The sequence below is a fragment of the Phaseolus vulgaris genome, chromosome 6 (assembly GCF_051622355.1).
Source record: "Phaseolus vulgaris cultivar YP4 chromosome 6, ASM5162235v1, whole genome shotgun sequence".
Classification (NCBI taxonomy): domain Eukaryota; kingdom Viridiplantae; phylum Streptophyta; class Magnoliopsida; order Fabales; family Fabaceae; genus Phaseolus; species Phaseolus vulgaris.
The window spans coordinates 15,013,250-15,033,956 of NC_143503.1; the positions used below are offsets into that span (position 1 = coordinate 15,013,250).

The 20,707-nt window shown below is 37.0% G+C and overlaps 1 protein-coding gene across 1 annotated transcript; it reads right to left on the reverse strand.

Moving 5' to 3' along the window:
* Positions 1-1,357: 1,357 nt before the first annotated feature.
* LOC137831047 (protein SIEVE ELEMENT OCCLUSION B) lies at positions 1,358-5,944 on the reverse strand. Its single transcript, XM_068638554.2, has 7 exons — positions 5,635-5,944; positions 5,239-5,331; positions 4,513-4,940; positions 3,739-3,833; positions 3,451-3,596; positions 2,715-3,197; positions 1,358-2,177 (listed from the first exon to the last, which is right to left on the reverse strand). The coding sequence occupies exons 1-7, from the start codon at positions 5,833-5,835 to the stop codon at positions 1,569-1,571; spliced, it is 2,055 nt and encodes a 684-aa protein (XP_068494655.2). The 5' UTR covers positions 5,836-5,944; the 3' UTR covers positions 1,358-1,568.
* Between the last annotated feature and the right edge of the window lie 14,763 nt (positions 5,945-20,707).

Genomic DNA, 20,707 nt, shown 5'->3' on the forward strand with positions numbered 1-20,707 from the left:
AGAAACCTTCTTATACATGTTCAAAATGCCATAAACTCTAGTGTAGAGTAGACTTTAATTTCTTGTCAAAATTAGCATAGAAACTTTATTTTTACTTTTTCTTAGAATTAATTTTGACACCTAAAACACCAACCTAGGTAAATTTAGGGTTTCTAAAACCTCTAAATTAACCAAGGCCGGTCTACAAAGCCCATAGAGGGGGTGAGCGTACAACACTAGTCACGCCCCTCCCATGTGCTTCATTAGGCGCCACTTTTTGGATGGAAGTTCATTTGAATTTCCCTCCATTTTCATTTGAATTTTCAGCCCTCTAAACACTATAAATAAGACGGTTTGGCTCATGTATTTGCAAGATTAATCATATGAGTGAATTGCTGCCAAATTTGTGCCAATTACACTCTTGTCTCCTAGTCTTCCTGGGATAAAAGTTTGATCTTCATTCTTCACCTTTCAAGTGAGATGACCTCACCACTCACTTTCCACACATGACATGCACCTTCAAGGAGTCCAACTCTCTAAGTGAGATCCTTGCATGCCTCATCCATAAGCTTCCGCCACCATCAAATTCAAGTTTCAATTCAACATAAAGACACTCTTCCATCAATATGAGGGTGTTGCATCATCTTATGAGTTAGAAAGTCATGAAGTTGAAAAAAATAAGGTTAATTCTAAAGACATTTGTGGATATTGCAAGTAGCTGGAGCATTAAAGGAATGATTGTCCAAGATTGGAGAAGCAAGATTAGGTGAAAGCTATAGTTCATAAGGCGGAGTCCTCTAATGATGACATGGTGTTAACCATCCTTTCAAGACAACCATTAATTAATAGGTTAGGGTTGGATTCTAAATGCTCCTTTTACACGAGTTATTGGAGGGACTAGTTTACCACGTTAGATGAGTTGAAGGGTGGTAACTTTTTGATGGGCAATGACACTGATGAAGTTCCTTGTAGAAAATGAAGAACAAAAGCAACTTCCATGGGGAGGATGATTGGATGCAATGGAATTTGAAGGAAGAGTCATGGTTTTTGCAATGTTTTTAAGAGAAGCTAACTTCGAAATGTTGGATTTGAAGAGTAAAATCAAGTCTTTTGAGAACTTATTTGGTGATAATGTTATAACTTTCATTACATGTGTTTGTGAGTCTTTCACACAAAGAAATCACAAGAATATACCTTAACCATAAAAATTGTTTTTAAAAGGTTAAAATATGATGAAAAGGTTTTAAAATTGTTTTAATTGAATTTTTTGTTTCGACAATATATAAATCTTGTCCTGAATCAAGAGTCAAATAGTTAACTGAATAAAGGAACACAATTATATTTAACCGAGTCAAAGAGCATGAGTAGCAAAAAGGGATTGAATATGATTGTGCACAATCAAGAAGAGCACAGAACTAGTTATTCTCTTTCGAAACAATTCACTCAATAATACCCACCTAAGACAAAAGGCACAAAAATCATTATGTACTAATCAAATTTAAACCAAACTTAAAGAAGTCTAATGCATGAAATGGAAACAAATTTAAGCCACTGAGGATGTGAGAGTTGTTTAATGCATGCATATTGTCTTAGGCAATGTCACTGGTTTCATGACCATGGCAACATTGGTATTTAACAGAAGCTACTTCCATTTCATGTCCACACTTATTTGGACATGGTAAGTGAGCTAGAATATCTGTGGGGTAATTAGCAAACTCCCTATGTTCACATTTTTTAGGAACAGTCTTAACCTTGCATTTCTCATAGTAGTCCTTGAAAGCTACATCAAAGCTCACTTCATGGTCCAATTTCGCTTTCCAACCTTCAAAGTCTCTGACAGTTATAAGCATAGCCTCACCATGACCTAGAAGCTTCACGTGAGACCCTTTTGTAAGAATGGCCCATCCATTTGGATCTTGTTTGAGGAACAACAATTTCTGAATCTCTCTTGTTGTGGAGTCTTTCACTTCTTCACCACCCTTCTTTATTCGTTTCCTGCTGGCAAGCAAGTTGTCAATGGTGATCCAGAAGCGTGGAACGATCTTGGGGCTCTCACTTCCCAGTTTATAGGACTCAATTGTGGTTTCCACTAGGTTGAAAGTTCCATTATTTTTCAATTTCTCCACAGCTGCGGTGAAATCTTCAATCCACTTGGTGTTGCTACCTCCATAAATGAAGATGTAACAGTCCCTATTGCTCTGAGTTATGGACATAAAAAACACAGATAAAATTATTTAGCATAGAAATTTAACTGTTAATTAAAGATATAGTTAGTAAATAAGCATCATAACATGATTCCATTTTGTGTGACATGTAGAGGTAATATAATAACTTAAATAACTTGTTTGGATGCACTGCACTGGTACAACTGTGGCAGATTATTTGGAAGAATTCAACAATAAGAAAACAGCCATCAATGAATTATGTGTGTTATTAAGAAGAGGATTTAAGCCTAACTCAACCTTATAAAATCGATTTATAAGATAAGGTTTGCACTCATTTATATACTATGAGATATTCTTATTGCATGCCAGTGCGTAAGACTATATATTTATGGGTGTGATTCGATAACAGGTGGCCTGATCAGTCCAACAAATATCGACTAGAAATAAAGACATTTCATAGTATATAAGTTGGTGTTAACCTCACCTTTTAAGTCAGTTTTATAAGGTTAAAATTTACTTCTCAATACATACATGTATCAAATAGAAAAAGCATTAGTTTGTGGAGCTTACCAATTCCCTTATTGTTGGACTGAGGCTCTTCATCTCAGTCCAAAACCAATTCCATTGCTGAGTAAGTCGGGTGTGATCAGAGGTTCTAAAAGGGAATCCCTCAATCCCCCACATGGAAATAATTTGTTTTGCATCAGGGTTTTCCACTTTACCCTGGGGGCTAATCAGCAAGATAATGGGGTTATCCTTGTAGTTGAATACCTCTTTGATAAGATCAATACCTGTTTGGAAATTGAATTCCTTCACCACATACCACCCAACCTCAGTAATATTTTCTACCTTTTTCCTTTGCTCTTCATCCCAAACACTCACAATGGGGATCCACAAAATACTGAAATCATCTTTCATGTAACCTTCTACTTCTCTTGGCTCTTCCTTCAATTTACCATCAATTGATATTAAAAGCTGAGTCTCATATTCAATGTTGTCAATGCCCGAAATGAACAACAAGACATGCTTGTTCTTAAACACTCCAACTCCAACCTGTATATAAGTCAAGGAGATAATAATGCACAATGAATTTGTTATTTTACTCAAAAACTATGATACTTTACTTTAATGATTAAACCCTTTGTTTACACCGAGTTTAATCACTCATTATCTTTATTTTAACTTTTATTTCTTACTTTTAAAGACATCATCTTTTTAGTTTCTATATACATTCGATTAATACTAAAGTATAAGAAAATAGTAGCAGTGAAGATAGAATATTTTAAGACATTTCTTTAATTGATACCTCTTTTGCAGTAAGAACATTATACACTATAGGTCTTGGATCCTGAGGATCAGTAGGGATAATAAGAGCTTCCAAATATTTTACAATGTCACATTCAGTGGAATTGTTGATAATATCCTTGCGCTTTGAGTAATCTTCTATTCGCCCTGCAATCAACACAAAGAACATTTACCTCTATACCCTATTGTAGTTCAATTTATCACCCTTTAATAGTTCAGAGAATTTAAGGGAAACATGCTTCTAATGTTCATATAAAAGATTTGTAAAAGCACTGAACACATAATTAACCTATCTGTGTGTTGCACTTCTCCTGATGCTCCGTGAAATTTTTGAGAATGTAGTCCAGCTTATAGTCAAATTTGGATAAGTCATATCTATAACCCCTGAATCCAAGCATTTGCAATTACGAGTCATTATACAAAATTTTAATATACATAGAGCAGATTTGGATCCTCTCATGTCAATAATTAACACGACAATTACATGTTACAAGAGAGAGACACAAAAAGCAACTTGAAGGAGTACACACCATTCTTTTTGTTGGTTCCCTTAACTTCACTTTTTCTCTTTCTCCCTTATTGAATGGAGATTTGTATCAAAGAAGATATTGGAGTGGTATGATTATTAGAGATTCAATATCAACTAAAGATAAAGATCTTTCATAGTATATAAGTGAATGCAGACTTCACCTTATAAGCTAATTTTCTAAGGTTGAATTAAGCTTAAAGTTTACTTCTTAATAAAGATTCATGTTCTATAACCCTATAATAATGGGAGTTACTTAAAAAGAATATTGGAAGAAGTTGTTGAGAGAAATGTCACCATTAACAATAAGAACCTTGCATAGAGCTTGATTCTGGATTCGAACTCACGACCAATTTGTAATATCATGGCTTGCTCTCAATCTCACATAATATAATATTTTGATTTTTTTGTAATTAATAGTGTCAAGTCAAATGATATCATACAATCTATGTAACTGATTTGGCTTGGCAAGATGAAATTTGGTTGTTGATTTGTCTTATAGCATGACATTATATTAAGTTAATAAAAGAAGCTTACTTGTCACCCAAGAAATCAATGTGGCTAGTACAAGTGACCAAGGTACTAATTGTCCAGTAAGCAAGAACAGGAATCTCATGCAAAGTGTCGGTTATAGAAGGCACATCCTTTATGTTATACTCTCCAGTAATGAGCTTCTTCCAATCAGTGATGCATTTAACTACTTGCATCACCTTCTTCACCAAATTGTTGAAGTTAGCTAGTTGTTGTAGGTTTTCCATCAGGCTGTGAAGTCCATTCAACTCTGCCAATGATTTTCCAAGTTTATCTCGAGGAATAGGGGCAAGTTGCCAAAACTTTCCATACTCAAGGGCAAAAGCTGCAAGAGCTATCACTGCTTTTGCATCCCAGGAATAATCTCTCAGCTGTTCAAGGATCAACATTGTTGTTTGATGCGCATATTGCTCTCCACGAGCCGTGCAAATCATCTGCAACCCATTGTTAAATCTCACTCTTTTATAAACTTAATCAATTTCAGTCTGAACATGAAGCTGTGTTCTGTTTTTTCTGTAAGTGCTAGTGTCAACACCCAAAATTGTTACCATATATTATTTGATGCTTCAAATTTAGTATTTCTACTTTGATGAGTTTATTTATTATGTATTACAGAAATGTATGCTTTTAATTCAGAGAAATCATTAGTTGTTCTGAAAAATCAGAGTTAACTCATGGTTAAATAACTTCATACTATTTTGAAAGAAATTTTAAATTTAATTCTGCCTTTACCTGACAAGAAATTCGCTTCAAGGTAGGGAGTCGAGGGAAAGAGTTTAATGGATCCTTTTCTTCTCTGACTTGTTCAATTTGTTGGCCATTCTCCTGTACATAAAATTGAAAAATACTTAAAAGAACTTACAATCATTTGCTAGTCACATACAAATCATTACAGAAACAAATATCTCAACAATGGGATAAAAAATGCAATTCAGATCCTGATTTTTTGTCTCCAAAATTGTACATACAATCCATAGATAACAAATTGATCATTCCAATACACTAGATAAGTTGAGCTTGGAATCAATAAATGCTTTGCACAATCATTTGCATTCAATGAGAATATATATGATTGTGTTTGATGTGCACAGCACTGTAAATAGAAGAGTGTGAAGTGGTTGAAGTTACCTTGATCAAATCAGCAATTTCAATTGAGTGGTTGATAACGTTTGAAGCAATACTATAAAGAGATCCAACATCATACTTCTCAACACAATGGAAATGAGTCATGTAGATTTTCTCCAACATCTGATCGTCATTGACTTCAAATGGGTTAAGCAAGAGCTTCTCCTGATGAACAGTGTTGCTGGAAACTTGCTTAGACGACATGTTGGTGTTCAAAGTATTTAGACAAATATTTGAAAGCCAACAATGTGTATTTATAGAGTGAAGAAAAGCACTGCAAGTTAAAATGCAAAGCCAAAATAGTGATGAACTAACTTCAGTATAGATAAAGAAAGATAGTGAATTACATAGTACAAAATTCATGTGGCTTTTGTGGCCCATATGTTTTCTCTCATGAAAAATTCATAGCATACCCTCGAAGGAAAGAATATGAGTAACAAACAGTACTATAAAGAGTGACATGTTTTCAAAAAGATAAAGGTGAAATTGCGAATAAAGGAAATAATATACTCAGAGTGCTTCTGTTATCATGAGTGCTTCCCTTTTATATATTTTACCATCTTAAAGATTACATAAGATTCAAGTTTAAGGTTAATTAAATAAACAAAAATATGCTTGATTGTGCCATTTTCAGAGCCTAGAAATGCAATAGTACCAATACAGGTAAAATAATCATAAAGGGAGAATTTGCTTCCATGTAGGAGTCCCTTTTATATGCTTTTAAACACCCTTTATTTTGGTTCAAGATTGGTTGTTGGGTACATTATTTTGAAGTGACTAATTAATATAAACTACTAAAATTTTACATTTTGTCGAGCTTTGAATTTTATATAAAAATTAGTAAAAAATGAGTTCTCTAATTTGTCACTGAATAAAGAGTTATTTAAGAATTTTTCCTCTTGCAACAAAATGTGCAGAAAATCTTCCTGTGAACTTTCTTGCAGAAAAGATCCGCGGTAATTTTCCTGCAAAATTTTATTCTGCAAGTTAGTTTACTGCGAATTATGAAAACGCGGTAAATTTTCTTATGAAATTTTTATTCGTAGGTAAGTTTTCCGCTAGTTTAATTTGAAAACAAAAGTTCACATGAGATTTTGCATAAATTTTAAAGTATAAATATACATAATATTTGCTTTCAAAATAATTTTATTTTGTACCAAATAATTTTATATTTATCCAATTTTTATTTTATTTATAAATTCCACATGAAATTTTTTGTATGGATTTTGAAATATACATATACATAATTTTTTCTTTCATTTTCTTTTTATATTTGACCAAATAATTTAAAATTTATAATGTTTTTTATTTAATTTATAAAGAATATTTTCATTAATATTTTTTTGAAAACATAAACACTTTAGTTGAAAATAATATATAAACTAATAAATTATATTTTATGTTCTTGCCGGTTGACTTCGGTTGGGTTTGGAAGTGAACTCTTGGCTGAAGCAATTTTGCTTGGGTGTTGAACCGAGTTGAAGACGTTTTGTGACGAAGGGGACTCCATCTATTAATCACACTCCAACGATCAAGTCAGTGAGAGCATTCAAACTAAAAATTTGTATTAGTATCAAATTCATAAAAGTTTACCTTTACTCGGGGTCTTAAACCTCTTTTATAGACATTCTTTAAACGATTTTCATCAACCAGAATATTGTTTTAACAACAAGAATATAATATCAACAACAAGAATATAATTTCAACCGTAAGAACATTCTCTTAACGTGTACCTTTATTTTCGGGTGTAATGCCACATCATCCCTAACAACTTTTATTTGTATTTAAAAGATATATACCCTTTTACTAATTCTGCTACTCCTTCTGTTATTTTTTTCTTTAATTATCTTTTTCCTATAGTATACACAACATCTGGGTCGACCCCATAATTTGTCATTGGGCCCATACCTTCCCCAAACCGAGTTGGGTATAACCTGTCAAACCGAGCTGGGTATAATTTGTCTAACCGAGCTTACTATGCTTAAGTGTTTGGGCTGAGGACCCGAGCACGTTCGACCAGTACAAAAGCCCCACAGGCTCAAGCCGAGCTTGACAAGGTGAAGAGGCTCTCCAGTACTGGTGGCTGCATGAAGTTTTCTAAGTGGGTAGTTGGACGCGGTTACCGAAGTGTCTCACGAAAAGATATCTTACCTTACTAACGTGGAGCGTACACATGACACCTGCATCAACGGTGGGGGAACACTACCGCTTCATCTTCCTCTTTTGAATATACATTCCTCTCTTTTCATTTTCATCACATTACCCCCAACCTTCTTCATCGCTTTGCCTCTAAACCTTCCTTGGAACTTCCTTCCAAACTTCTTCTTTCACCTTCGCGCCACCGCACATCACCGTCACACCAGGTATTCTTTTCCCACCTAACTTTACTGACGATCATCATTTAGCTTATTGATTGCATTACGAGAAATGCATTTTTAATTTACATTCCGTTCATTTTGTCTGTCCTAAATTGCATTTGTATTATGCTCGTGTTTATGCTTTAGTTGCTTCCGACGATGGATTATAGTTTTGCATACCCTTGGGCTAAGAAAGAACTCCTTAAAGAGACCTCTTACTATACCACCCGTTTACATATTAGAGAATTAAGGGAAGGTTAGTGTGTTCTGAGTAATAAACATGAGGGTTTCGTAAAAACAATAGAGTGTAAGGAGGGGGAACCGATATGCTGTGACGAGTCATCGGACCCTGATGGTCCCTTTTGTTTTTTCTATGCTACCTTCTTCAAAAAGGTCCTTCTTCGTCTACCCCTATCCATTTTTGCAAAGTAACTATTGACCGAGCTAAACGTAGCTCATGCCCAGCTACATCGAAATAGCTCAACATTTTGCCGACTATGAAAGTCTTTTTTTACCTTTTTTAGGCCAAGCACTTAGGCCACCATTTGTGGGTTTCCCTAAACGGTGCCCCTAGGAGAGGTTTACTTACCCTCTTCCAATCGTCTTACAAAAATTTTAAAGGTCGATTTCTCAAGATTCGAGCTTCAACAGGAGATTCGTCCCTATTGAACGGTTTTCCCTTGTATTGGACACCAAACCCTAGATTCCAGAGTGCTCGACGGTTAGAAGATCTGTCTCCAAAGGACCAAGGAATTTGCGAATTTTTGACAAGTTCAAAAGCTGTCTTTGATACCTCCACTCTAGTGACCAAAGAATACCTCCCCGATGTCCTGAAAGCCCACACCGATACTCCTTTTTTCCTACCTTTGACAAAAAAAACTTATATCATTGCCACTAATCCGTTTTTCGTTTTTTGCAGATAACATGCTCTCCAACATCAGCAAGGTTGAGCTGGCTGAGTTCACTAGAAAGATGAGGGCGGATGCTAGCCTGCCTAAGGATTCTTTGGCTCAAAAAGGGAAATCTCCAGTTGTAATTACCTAGACTCCAACTGACCCAAACGAGCAGACTACTTTAGGGCTTGTCTTTAAAAGGAAAAGACTCGCGACCACTCCCTCTACCGAGCATTCACATTCAGATGGTCGAGCTCCACACCAAGAGGTTATCACAATTCGAGAGTGCGAGGCTGAGAGCTCGCAGGGAAAAAGCCTGTGGAACCCTGATTTTGATGTCCCAGCCCATGGTGAATCCTTCTTCTTACCCAGCGAGGATAGAGTCAGGCTAATGATTCATGACGAAGATCACCTTCGTCGTGATACCTTGAAGCTACTTGGACAAGCATTTGCTATGTCTTTCCTGGTCGACGTTAAGAATAAAGATCACAAAATATCCAAGGACCACAAGATTAAGGAGAACATGGAGCTCCACAAAGAGGTAGAATGCCTCCAAGCTAAGATTAAATGCTTGAGTGACCTGCATCAAGAAACCGAACGACTCTGAGCAGAGAAGACCCAAGAGGCATCGAGCTTAGCTGAAGAGAAAAACAAGCTTTTTACTAAAGTTGAAGAGTTGAAGAAGGAGGTGACCCGCAAAGGGGGAAAACCTCATCAAGGCCACTATTTCCTTCAAGCAAGATGTTTCTCATTCCTACCTCGTAGGACTTAAGGCTGCTTTGGAACAAGCGGTGGTTGTTCATCCCACCATGGATCTTTCAGAACTTGACCTGGGTAAAGCCGTGGTTGATGGCTGACTAATGGGGGATTAACTCAAACTCTTTATGGACTGTAATATTTATATGACTGTCGAACTTGTTTAACACTTCAAACTTTTTGCTTATATTTATTTAGTACTTTTAAATTTTTGGGTGCATACTACTTTTAAAATTAAAAGGTTTTACTTGCATCACTACAAATGCATGAACCAACGCTTGACCAATTAAACTAGCTCACCCTTTCCAACCCTAAACATAATATAATTAACACAATAGGTTCTTGCTAACTTAGGTGAAACTAAGTGTAAAGAGTAATAAAACACTTCTCTTAATAGAAAGTCTAACCTTTGATGAATGACATCCTCATGGTTATGACAACCTTTCACTTCAATTTGATTTCACGGGAAACCATGACCTTTGTGTTGCGTTGTCTTACAGTGTAAATACTGGATCTATTCCATGATGTCTCACCTCGCAAGGCGCCTACTCAGATAGTTGCACCTACTCCGAGCTCGGTCGTCTTATCATGTGTTATCTCAAATGATTCACCTTGTTAACTAATACTTATTGTAGGGTGCCAATACTCGGGTAGTTGCGCTTACCTTGGGCCACATCAAATAAACTCATCTCATAGGACACCTATACTCGAGTAGCCGTACTTACACCGAGCTAGGTCGTCTTACCATGTGCCAAATCAAATAACTCATCAAATAAATTCATCTCACAAGGCGCCTATACTTGGGTAATCGTACTTAGACTGAGCTAGGTCTTCTTTCCATGTGCCAAATAAAATAACTCATGAAATAAATTCATCTCACAAGGCGCCTATACTCGGGTAATCATACTTACACCAAGCTAGATCGTCTTACCATGTGCCATCATTGCTATTCAATTCGAGTTGGCTTATTTCATACATCATCTTCCAAGAACAAATTTATTACTAGGTGACCTCGTTAAAAAACCCCTTTAAGGGAAAAAGAGTGTAAGCTCAAACAGCATAATGTTCAAAGGAAAAGAATGAAAATCTAGGTGTCTTAACTGAAATAAAACTTGAGATTTTCCACGTTCCACATTCGTGGGATGGCTCCTCCCTCTAGGGTTTCCAGCTTATATGCATCATTTCCTAGCACCTCGACTACGCGGAACAGGCCTGTCAATTTTGGAGATAACTTGTTCTTAATCTAGTAAGGTGGGCCTTTCGCATCACCAATTCGGAAACCTTGAACTGTCAAGGTTTCATCTTGGTCTTGTGCTTTAATTCCACCCTTCTCTTTAAGGTTTCCGAGTTTATACGGGCGTGATCACGCAACAAGTCCAGATTCACCTTCCTTCCTTCGATGGATTCTTCAACAACAAAGCTTTGGAACCTAGGAGAATTCTCTTGTACCCGTACTTGTATCATGGCATTAGACCCATATACCAAACTGAAAGGCATCTCCTTGGTTATTTATTGCGAGGTGGTGTGATAGGACCACAAAATTCTTGGAAATTCTCCTGACCAATTTTCCTTTTCCTTTTCCAACCTCCTCTTCAATCCTCTTAATAGGACCCTGTTGGCCCACTCAGCCTACCCATTCATTTGTGGGTGTTTTACCGAGGCAAATATTTTCTTTATTTCGAGCTTTGTGCACAATTTTCCCAATTGTTGACTAGAAAATTGGGTTTCATTGTCAGATACTAAGTGTATTGGAATCCAAAAGGGGCATACAATATTTTTCCATACAAAATGATGAACTTTGTGAGGGGTTATTTGCGCAACCATCCCAGCTTCAATCCATTTGGTAAAGTACTTGATGGTAATGATGAGGTACTTCATCTGACGTATGGCCAAAGGGAAATGGCCCAAAATGTCTATACCCCAGGTATGGAAAGGCCATGGGCTATAAATTGATCGCAACACATCAGCTAGTGCATGGCATCAATTAGCGTCCTTCTGACATTGCTCACAACGCTGGACATATCTCCCACAATCTTCCTTCATTGTCAACTAATAGTACCTTGCTCGGATGGCTTTCAACGAGAGAGCTCGTCCACCAATGTGACTACCGCAAACACCCTCATGAAGCTCGGCCATTATATGAGTACATTGGTCTCCACTTACACAGGTGAGAAGTGGGTGAGTATAACCATGACGAAATAGGTTCCCATCTACCAAGGTATATCGACCTGCGTTCCTCTTGACAATCTTGGCCTGTGCAGGCTCGACAGGAAGTAATCAATCGACAAGATAATGCTTATAAGGTGTTACCCAAGTATCTGTGGTGCTGATTTGCAAGACCTCAAAAGATTCATCTTTAGGCAGCTAATGAATGGTTATTCTTGGGACTTTTAGGGTTTCTTGAATCATCGATTGATGTTTTCTCCCTTTCTCTGGGATGATCTTTAAGACCTCTAGGTGATCAAACTCAGACAACAGTTCCGCGACTGTCCTAGGTGATTTCAAGGTTTCTTAGATTACCAACCTTTGCAAACCTCCTTTCCCCGAGCTGGCTAACTTAGACAACAAATCTGCTCGAGTATTTTGTTCTCTAGGAACATAAACAAGATTGAATGTAGAGAAACCCACTCTTAAGACCCTTACATACCTGAGATACAAGGCCAGTTGCGGGTCCTTGGTCTGATACTCACCTATGACTTGCCTGGTTCCAAGCAGTGAGTCACTTTTCACCAACAAGCTTTGAGCTCCCAATTCCTTTGCCAGCAACATTCCTGCTATCAAAGCCTCATACTCAAGCTTGATTGTTGCTCACCTTGAATGCAAACTTGAGGGCTTGTTCGATTAAGAGCCCATTTGGTCCTTCTAAAATGACTCCAGCTCCACTCCCTTATTGGTTGGAGGACCCATCCACCGAAAGGACCCATTGAAAATTATTAGGATCTGGCTGGGAGTCCTTGGATGAAAGCTCTACCATAAAGTCTACATATACCTGACCTTTAATTGGCCCTCGTGGTTCATACTGTATGTCAAACTCGGACAACTCAACAGCCCAACAGACCATTCGACTTGCAATATCGGGCTTTAAAAGAACCTTACGGATGGGCAGGTCGGTCAATATGATCACGGTGAAGCTCTGAAAGTAATGGTGAAGCCGCTGAGCTATGAACACCACAACTAGGGCAGCTTTCTCGATAGCTTGATATCGAGGCTCTGGTCTTTGTAGCACCTTGCTTACGAAATAGACTAGCTTCTAGATCTTCTCCTAATCTTGCAAAATGATCGAGCTGATAGTCCGATCTGTTAAAAAAAATAAAGACGAATTGGCCTGGGATTAGTTTACCGAGAACAGGAGGACTAGCCAGGTATTCCTTTAACTTGGCGAAGGCTTCTTCGCATTCACTAGTCCATGCAAAGTGGTTGTTTTTCTTAAGGCATTGAAAATAAGGATACCTTTTTATCTCCACTAACTAACAAGAAATGAGACAGGGCGGTCATGTGCCCAGTTAGCTGTTGCACTTCCTTTACATTAGTCGGGCTTTTCACGTTTATGATCGTTGCGTATTTGTTAGGATTTGCCTATATACCTCTCTTAGTCAGCAGAAAGCCAAAAAATTTCCCTACTTCTACCCAGAACACACATTTATTAGGATTAAGCTTTAGATTGCACCTTGTTATAGTTGTGAATAGTTCTTCTAGGTCGGTAACATGTTGGTCTTCCCTTTCCGACGTGACGACCATGTCATCCACATATGTTTGAACGTTTCGTCTGAGCATTGGTGAACGGATCTAATCCATCAGCCTTTGATAGGTCGCCCCAACATTTTTCAGGCCAAAGGACATGACCTTGTAGCAATAACTAGCGACCTCAGCCATAAAAGTTGTATTACTCTCATCCTTCGGGTGCATACGAATCTAATTGTACCCCGAAAATGCATCTAGAAAACATAACAGTCAATGTCCCGAGGCGTTGTCTACCAAGAGTTTATGCTAGGTAGAGGGTAGGAATCCTTTGGAAAAGCTTTAATTAAATCGGTGAAGTCAACACACATCTTCCACATTCGCTAACCACTCAGGATAATGTATCTCCCTTATGTGGCCAACAATAAAAAGTTTCTGATTTTCTTCTCGGATGACGAGGCATTTCTCTTCATTGAATTTTCTTTGTCTCTGAACCATGGGCTTGACCTTTTCATCCATGGTAAGAGATGATTCTTTGACATTCTATGGACTCAACTTGAGTTGGAGATAGCTTAGGCACTTATAATAGAATTGGATCAAGGTTCTATGTTTCAAGAACTCACCAAGACTTGCACCAAACACCAAACTCATATGGAGGAGCCATCTATTGTCAATTGAACCGAACAAATTGTGTAAAAAGACAAAAGCACCGATTCAAAATGATCAAGAACAGAAAAGCACCGAACAATTAAGCTAGAATTGAAGAAGAAACAACTAGAAACAGCCAAGGAAACATTGAATCGAAACAAAGATGAAAATGAACTTAAATGCTGAACCAAAAAGGAAGCTAAACATGTTTTAGGAATTTCATTTGAAAATGGAGATGAAAGAAAGAAGAACTTATGGAGATGGATGTTTTGGTTTGATGATCACGCCATTTAGAGGATGACGACTCCAAGATGAGTGAGCTAGTGCCGCCACTTGAGAGAACCAAATGCACTCAAGATAAGATAAGTGAAGGAGAAGACAAGCTCTCACAAATTCTCTATCAAATTGAGTAGAGTTTCTATATTACTAATTTCCAATCTGATTTTTACAGGAGACCACACCTCTATTTATAGTGTGAGGGTGCTAGAAAATAGGTGGGAAATTTCAAATAAAACTCATTTGAAATTCCCACCAAAAACAAGTCACATGGGAGGTGTGACCTTTTTCTACTATGACACCTCCTAAAAACTACACCTACACCACTCTCCTAAGTCACATGGACAATGTGACTTTCTTTTACATATTCACACTCCTTTATTTCATATCCACACCTCCTAAAACTATAAAGAGTATTTCAAAGCTTGGCCTTGCCCCTCATGGGATGGACTTGGGCTTTGGCCTTCTTGGGCTTGAGCTTGGGCTTTGGGCTTGGGCCTCATCTTTATTTTATGTCTTCTTTTAATTTTGAGAAGACTAGAAGGAAGAACTTCAAATGTGAAGGCGAATGTCCTCTTCCTTCATTAATAAAAGCCTCCTTTATTTGATTCTCATCATACTCCTCGAGTTGGAGAGAATTCGTCCACGAATTCTGAATCCCTGCATATAACAAAGTCAGTTTATTTTTACAATTAAAAGTTGAATAAAAAGGCAAACATGACTTAGAAGTTGGCAGCACGGGAAGTTCAGAAAAGGAAGTTCTATGAAGTGACCAAGCTGGAAAAATTTGTTTGGGAATGATGATATCTTTTGAAGAAAGGCCTCTTAAATGGTGAAAACCTTTAGGAGGTATGAAACAATCATCCCTAACATTTTTTAACCAAGATGGTGGTGAAGTACGAACCTTTGGTAATGAAAAAGATAAGAAAGGAAAACACCTTGGATGTGAAAGTATAAGACCCATGTCAACTTGGCCTTCTTTGTCTTTTTCATTTTTACTTGGGGGAGGTGGGTGAGTTAGGTCTTGTTTTACCTTGTTTATCTTGAAGATTTCCTTTTGTGGACAATGAAGAGCTGTGTGCCCAAAACCTAAACATTTAAAACATTTGATATTTGAAGTTTTGGTAGGTGACTTAGGAGTAGAAGGATTTGTAGTAGAAAGTTTTTTTGGAAACATGGTTTGTTTGGAAAAATTGGAAGGAGAATATTGAGTAGAAATTTTGTTGGCATCCTTCCTAGAAGAGTTGTAGAAATCATCATCATGAATATTTTTGAAAGTTGTTTTCAAAAGATAGGATTCCACCTTGATGGCTTTGCGAAACACTTTCTTTAAAGAAGAGTACTCATTTAATTCTACAATTTCTCTAATATCTCTTCTCAAACCACGTACAAACCATTTTATCTTTGACTCTTCATTAGCATGCATATTCATTTTAGTCAAAGTTGTTTCAAAATCTTTAAAGTATTCATCTACCATCCTATGTCCTTGAGGAAGCCTTTGGAACTTCAACAAGTGTTCCTTCCTAGAAGGAGGAACAAACCTCACGCGCATACACTCTTTCAAATCATTCCAAGAAACCACGGGAGGTCTCTTGCGATATATAATGTCCATTACAAGTTTATGCCACCATTCTTTTGGCAAAATCTAAAAATTCTAAAGTGGCTAGCTTATATTTGTGCTCATCTAGGATCTCATGGAGGTAAAAAATCTGTTCACATTTAGCCTCCCAATCTAGATACACATTAGGATCACTATCCCCATTGAAACTAGGAATTTTGACCGAAGGGAGCTTGGCCTTTGCATCACGGTAGTAGCCATCTTCACGTTTATCTTCATGAGCATAAGGTGGTTTATATCCATGAAAGTTGGGTTAAGGTCTCCTTCTTCTACGTTCTTCTTCATGTACATGATCATTGGAAGAGCCTCTTGATGAAGGTCTATGAGAATGCCGTGAACCATGGTGAGAATGAGAAGGTCTAGCTTGCTGCACTTCAAGGCTTTGCAATCTTTCCTCCAATCGTCTAATAGCTGCAGCTTGTTGTGTAATAGCTTCATCCTTTTGTGTAATGGCTCGCTTGGCCTCCTTTAATTCACCAAGGACAGAAGCTTTGCTAGGAGAATGCTGGTTGTAATATTCATCACTGGAATATGCAGCCATTTGGAAAAGAAAACAACAAACAACAAAACAGCAAACAAGGTTAAGAAAACAAAGTTAGCTAAAATAATTTGGAACCAATTGCCGAAGTGAAGTGGCATTGAAAAATCAATCTCAAAGAAAGAATACTCTCTGCGCCAAGCTTATCTTGAGGCCTTTGTAATCCTCAAATAAAAGATGCCAAAGCAAGAGCACACAATCTTCAAAGCACTTCACCACAAAACCAATGAATAATGAAAGACAAGCAAGAAAAGGTATAAGCAATAAAAGGCTATATCAAAAGGAATACTAGATGTATGACAAACTCAAAGAATAATGAACAAAAGACAAGCAAGAAAATAAGGTACTCAATGAAAAAGAAGGCACACAAAAGAGACCTAAAGAAAAACACTAGAATAGATGAAGAAAACAAAAACAGAGCTACTGGAAAATATTTTTATGCAAACTGTGCTTGATGTTCACTGATTTAACTGGAACGATATAAAGCGAACTGGATTATGAAATTTTAACCACAAAAAGTTCAAGATCTTAGCTCAACAATGGCACTAGAATTACTCAAAAACAGTAAGCCAATTAATTGAGATAAATTTGTCAAAATCACTGCCAGATTACCGTATTTTTTCGGCAGAATTGCACACTTTGTGGTTTTGATTTATCATTTTTTTTGTACTTGGAATTTTTAAGTACTTATTTTTTCTACCTTTTGATAACACTTCAAAGAACACAAATCCAGAATTTCAGAATTTTCCAGTGGGTAAATCAATTGCAATAAATCGAAATAGTAAGCACATTTTCAGAAAAACAGAGGAATCCTAACAGGAATGAAAAACAGAATTAAGAACTAGCAAAGACATAATGGAAAAGATGTATAAGAACTTGTATAGATCTAAAATAAAAGTATGAACTCAATACTAAAATAGAAAATGCACAAAGGATCAAATATCAAACTCAGAAAACTGTATTACACCAAAGCAAGAAACAAAAAATTCAATAAAAGTACTACAAGAAGTGATGACATGCATGGAAAAACATGACTATGACAAAACTTGTATGGATTCAAAAAGGAAAAGACACAAACACATGATAGGCACAATTAAGAAAACAACAATAAAACTCAAAATAAGCCTAAAAACAGAAAGGTAAACAACAAGAATTAAAGAGCTCTTGAATTAAAGTGCAACACAACTCAAAATTAAACAAGAACAAACCTAAACTCTAGATACCACAAGATATGAATCCACTAGCAAAGAAGAGATGATTCTTTGACATTCTATGGACTCAACTTGAGTTGGAGATAGCTTAGGAACTTATAATAGAATTGGATCAAGGTTCTATATTTCAAGAACTCACCAAGACTTGCACCAAACACCGAACTCATATGGAGGAACCATCTATTGTCAATTGAACCGAACAAATTGTGTAAAAAGACAAAAGCACCGATTCAAAATGATCAAGAACAGAAAAGCACCGAACAATTAAGCTAGAATTGAAGAAGAAACAACTATAAACAACCAAGGAAACATTGAACCGAAACAAAGCTGAAAATGAACTTAAATGCCGAACCAAAAAGGAAGCTAAACATGTTTTAGGAATTTCATTTGAAAATGGAGATGAAAGAAAGAAGAACTTATGGAGATGGATGCTTTGGTTTGATGATCACGCCACTTAGAAGATGAAGACTCCAAGATGAGTGAGCTAGTGCCGCCACTTGAGAGAACCAAATGCACTCAAGATAAGACAAGTGAAGGAGAAGACAAGCTCTCACAAATTCTGATAGAGATCAAGCTCAAGAGGACATGGAGGCCAATCAACAAGATCAAGAGGAGGTAGAGGCACAAATGGAGGACGTCCATGGAGGTCAAAGCCCACCTCAAAGGATTACAAGAAGCATGTTCAAAGCTTTAGGAGCTAGGGGACATTTATTTTCTCTTTTTGTAATTTCTTTAGTTGAAGGTGCTTAGAGGGAAACATTAGAAACCTCTTTTGTTATAGCATCTTTTAGGCTTTAGTTAGGAGCTTTAGGAGGGGGGGTGTATTAGTAGATAAGTGTAGGAGTAGAATAGGAGGTGCCAAAGTGAAGGAAGAGGTCACACCTTCCTCATGCATGGTTTAGGCGCCAGTTTTAAATAGGTTTAGGAGGGAATTTTGAATTCTCTTAGCTTTGATTTTTCAGCACCTTAGGCTATAAATAGAGGTGCTCTCTTTGTATTTTTCAGATTTGAATTTATCTAAAGAAACTATACTCAAAATTGGAGTGAGCATTGGAGAGCTTTTGAGCCTTCTTCTCTAGTCTTATCTTGAAGGATCATGGTTTCCTCAAGTGGCGGCTTGCACACTCATCTAGGAGCATCCATACTTCTAGTGGCGTGATCATCCAACCTTTCTTCCATCTTCATGAGCATTCTCTTCTCCTTCCTTTCTTCTCTTGTTAATTTCCTTGTCTTAGCTTGTTTCCTAGTTGTTTTGGTTCGACAATTTCAGCTTGTTAATGTGTAGCTATGGTTCATTTGTGTTCTTGGCTGTTCTTCATCTTTTCTTCTTCAATTCCAGCATTTTGATTCGGTACCTTGCTGTTTTATTTTGTTAATTAGTGTTTTTGCTTTTCCTCCATTTCTTTTGGTTCAATTTGACAATATGTGGAACATCCAAATGAGTTTGGGATTTGGTACTAGTTTTTGGTGAGTTCTTGTCTTAGAACAATGATCCAACTCTAAGAAAAGTGCCTAAATAATGTCCAGCTCAAGGTGATTCCTAAGAATGTCAAGAATCATTCTCTATATGGCTAGTGGAATCACATCAAATTCTCTCTCAAATTGAGTAGAGTTTCTCTATTGCTAATTTCCAATCTGATTTTTACAAGAGACCACACCTCTATTTATAGTGTGAGGGTGCTGGAAAATAGGTGGGAAATTTCAAATAAAACTCATTTGAAATTCCCACCAAAAACAAGTCACATGGGAGGTGTGTCCTTTTTCTACTATGACACCTCCTAAAAACTACACCTACACCACTCTCCTAAGTCACATGGACAATGTGACTTTCTTTTACATATTCACACTCCTTTATTTCATATCCGCACCTCCTAAAACTATACAAGAGTATTTCAAAGCTTGGCCTTGCCCCTCATGGGATGGACTTGGGCTTTTTGGGCTTTGGCCTTCTTGGGCTTGAGCTTGGGCTTTGGGCTTGGGCCTCATCTTTATTTTATGTCTTCTTTTAATTTTGAGAAGACTAGAAGGAAGAACTTCAAATGTGAAGGCGAATGTCCTCTTCCTTCATTAATAAAAGCCTCCTTTATTTGATTCTCATCAAGTTTATGCTCAGTAGAGGGTAGGAATCCTTTGGAAAAGCTTTAATTGAATCGATGAAGTCAACACACATCCTCCACATTCGCTAACCACTCAGGATAGTGTATCTCCCTTATGTGGCCAACAACAAAAAGTTTCTGATTTTCTTCTCGGATGACTAGGCATGTCTCTTCATTGAATTTCCTTTGTCTCTGAACCATGGGCTTGACCTTTTTCATCCATGGTAAGCCGATGGCATAAAATGTTTGGATTTATTCCATGCATGTTTGCGGAGTTCACATTTAGCCTCCGAATCTAAATACACATGAGGATCACTATCACCACTAAAGCTAGGTACTTTTACAAAAGAAAATTGAGACTTGGCTTCTTGGTGATATCTATCTTCAGGGTAATGTCTATCTCCATGAGAATGATGGTGATGTCTCCTCCTTCTATGTTCTTCTTCATGACCGTGAGCATTGGAAGAATCTTTGGAAGAATGTTTATGAGAATGGTGACTTCCATGGATGGAATGGGATGACCTATCTTGTTTCAATTCAACTTTTTGTAATCTTTCCTCCAACTTTTTCATAGCTTCATCCTTTAGAGCAAGAGCGCATTTTGCCTCGTTTAATTCATTAAGAACATAAGCTCTATGAGGAGAGTGTGGTTTGGAAGAGTCACCACTTGAATATGTAGCCATTAGAAAAGAAAATAGCAAACACAAGAACAAACAATTTCAAGAAAAACAAGGTTAGAAAATGGAATAATTATGGTGCTGTAATGAAAATTAAAAGACACTCAAATCACTCCAAGAAAGAATAGTTCCCTCCACCAATCTGCTCTTGAGGTTTTGGTAACTCTCAAATGAAATATGTCAAAGCAAACCACTCTTTCTTAAAGCCAATACACCATAAAAACTTAAAGAACAATAAAAGACAATCAAGAAAAGGTGTAAACAAGAAAGGCTATAGCAAAAGGAACACAAGATATATGAAAAACTCAAAGAATATTGAAGAAAAGAC

What these genes read in the sequence shown, in the direction of transcription:
- LOC137831047 (XM_068638554.2), bottom strand. Translation starts at nt 5,835, where the DNA reads ATGTCGTCTAAGCAAGTTTCCAGCAACACTGTTCATCAGGAGAAGCTC. An exon ending in AAATTGCTGATTTGATCAAG is followed by an intron (nt 5,332 to 5,634) that starts GTAACTTCAACC and finishes TTTTATGTACAG; the next exon opens with GAGAATGGCCAACAAATTGA. An exon ending in ATGTTCTTACTGCAAAAGAG is followed by an intron (nt 3,198 to 3,450) that starts GTATCAATTAAA and finishes ACTTATATACAG; the next exon opens with GTTGGAGTTGGAGTGTTTAA.